The 2,982-nt window shown below is 40.8% G+C and overlaps 1 protein-coding gene across 1 annotated transcript; it reads left to right on the forward strand.

Annotated features, from left to right (window-relative positions):
* Positions 1–1,015: 1,015 nt before the first annotated feature.
* Positions 1,016–2,364, forward strand: LOC106014149 (dmX-like protein 2; the record flags this gene model as incomplete). The annotated part of the gene is given in 2 exon segments (XM_013091221.1): positions 1,016–1,093; positions 2,220–2,364. Coding segments are annotated over 2 exon segments (148 nt in total), but the record flags the coding sequence as incomplete, so codon positions are not given.
* Positions 2,365–2,982: the final 618 nt, after the last annotated feature.

Raw genomic sequence — 2,982 nt, forward strand, 5'->3', positions numbered from 1 at the left:
CCCCCCCCCCCCAAAATACATGTGCTGTGTCAATGGGCTTCTCTTCAGTCAAACAGACGCTCTGATGCTGTTTTGTTTATTGGCCATTTGGGTGGCCAGCAGGTGTTCTGATTCTGGTGTTCCTTCTTTCCTATCAAAAGTCTATCATTCTTATCATTCTTCCTTTTTCTTCAATAAAGCCTCTAAATCGTGGGCACTAAAATGACCTATTTGCGTTGCAATTGCTGTAAAACCATTCCTCAAACTTGATTTTACTGGCTGTAAGCTACAACTCCCTTCTACTCATAGGCTTTTGAAAGGGGTGAAGTTAACAGATTTTTATTTTTTTCAGTACCCTCTCCCCCTTTTTCTTTAATATACATAGCATGTGATTGTTTTTACTTTTACTTTCTCATCCTCTGTTGCTGGTAATAGTGTCGAGGGGAGATGCAGTTTTCAGTGGTAGGCCAACTCAGCAGCCCTTTCACTTGAGATGTAATATTTTCTCAGGGTTCCCTTGACTCACCCAGTCCATCTTTTGTGCGGCTTACCTCTGCCATGCAGTTGGTTGGCAGATGCTCTGGTGTGGTTTGCTCCTTCTTTCCTATCAGACGTCTACCTTCCCTATCTGTCCTATTTTTTTGTGTTTGTTTCTCTCTTGTAACACTTCTAATCTTTGGCACTTATATGACCTTATTGTGTTGCAAGTGCCACAATACATTTACTAAAACTAAAACTTCTAATCTTGGACACTTATATGACCTTATTGTGTTGCAAGTGCTTTAATATCTCTTCACCCGAGTGCAATGACCTGTCCCCGTCGTTTTATGCAAGGAAAGTTCTGAAATTATGCAAACTGAGCCCAAAAATGTGAAATTATGCGATTCTGTTAATTTTAACAAAGAATGATAAAGGAAAATTATGCAAAAAATGATCAAATTTTGCTAAATTTTGCTAAATTAAGCGGAGTGCATAAAACCATGGGGACAGAATGACTTGATTATAAAGTTTGACCATGTCCTTGTGTTTGTCCCAGTGCTGTGTCAGCGACACGGAGGGCAGCATCTGTCTGTGGCAGGTGGGCCTCGGCAGCAGCTTCAACAAGCCCATCATGGTGAGCAGAAACACGACTTGTTTGTTGTCATTGTGCTACTTCAGAATTACCATGTTCTATCAGACTTGTTTGGCCGTTTTGAGTTACTGTACTAAGACCATGAGGTCCGAAACAAAATGTTCTATCTGTTTTATCAAACTTGTCAAGATATTCAAAGAATTGCATTTTTTTTAAAAGCTTGAAATGAAGTGAAACTCTTGAAATGAAGTGAAACTCAAAATCTTTGACGTCTAATTTCTCAAAACTAGGCGCTGAGCAGATAGATAATTCTGCGATTAGTGGTCTGTCTAGTGATGCGTAGAGCTAGCCAGCTGCTCAGATGTACAACATTTTGACAGTTCTATTTATTACAGTTTCTTGCGTAATAGTATCAGTTGCATGACTAACAGCTAATTTCAAAACCCAAAATGCAGCACAGTTTGTTATTATTACTAAACACAAAAGCGCCAGATGAAAGAAAATGGCATGGTCAAAACAAAAGAAAAAGCAGCAGTTCCCTGTTCTCAGGAAATATTTTGTCAAAATTCATTATATTCTAAGGGTTGGAAAGATATATAAATTAGATTCGGTTGTTAAAAGAATAAAAGAGTTATTCCTCTCTCATGATAAGTTTTGATTTCTGGGAGTAAGACATTTGAACAGCTTGCTGACGAGAGGCTTTGACTAATGTGTTTTTGCTACAAGCCGGGTCAGGTGGGAAACATAATAGGCTGAGTGAAAAGGAGCAAAAGCTTGACGTTTTATTATGGTAAAATGCTGTAGGCCTACTTGTAATCGAGGTTTGCTACTGCTGCTTAATATAGACTTTGTGTGTTTAGATTTATATTATTGATACTACAGATCCACCAAGTATCTCTCCTCCCCCCCCCCCCCCCTTAAAAAAGATAAATTAAATTTTTTTTAACTACCTGAGAGGCCTGAATTAGTTGTGGGTTTTTTTTAAATACCATATTGAAAAACATTTTGCTGCCAACAGTGTATGCAGTTGGCTGTATTAACCCTTTTTAACACTCACACACACACACACACACACACACACACACACACACACACACACACACACACACACACACCAAAAAGAAAATAATTTTTTTTTGCTTGAAATGTTTTTCCTCCCTGTGTACAGAGTTTGCAGTGCCACAACAGAACCACCAGTGACTTCCAGTTTGTGGGCTCCTCCAGCCTCATCGCCACAGCCGGCCAGTCGTCGGAGCTCAAGAACGTCTGCCTCTGGGACACTCTGCTGCCCACTCGCAGCTCTTTGGTCCACGGTGAGGACAACTGTCCCCGTTTTTTTCAAATTTTTTTTTGGGGGGGGGGGTTTTAGTAGAGCAACTGCATAACGTCATATGAGCGCCAAGGGGTGGATGTCAACAGAGAAGTCTTTACAGGAAATCGGACTTACTCTGCTCACCTCTCTAGCTTCAACAGCACAAGGTCTGCTTCGACTATCAAGGCACCCCAGAAATAGCAGGTCACAAGAGAGTGACAAACATACAAAAGAAGTTGAGGAAAATGACAATAGTAAGGATTAGGAAAGAAAAAGCAGCAGTTCCCTGTTGTAGATCTGGCACAGTTATGAGCGTGACATGATGAATCAGCCCATTTAATAATAATAATAATAGATAGCATTTGTATAGCGCATATCCCCACTCAACAGCAGGCTCTATGCGCTTTACACTATATTATTACCCCAGCAGACCATAGAACACTCCGAAACATTCTCAGCTTCCCGGGAAGCATACAGTGCAAGCAGCCGATTAAGCGCTCAAACACTAACAAACTGACAAGATCTTTCGCTGTCTATAGCCGGGTACCCATTCCCACCTGGGTGAAGTGAGGAAAATTCGTGTAAAGTGCCTTTCCCAAGGACACAACGTCAGCCCCTT

Source organism: Aplysia californica, unplaced genomic scaffold (assembly GCF_000002075.1).
Source record: "Aplysia californica isolate F4 #8 unplaced genomic scaffold, AplCal3.0 scaffold03296, whole genome shotgun sequence".
NCBI lineage: Eukaryota > Metazoa > Mollusca > Gastropoda > Aplysiida > Aplysiidae > Aplysia > Aplysia californica.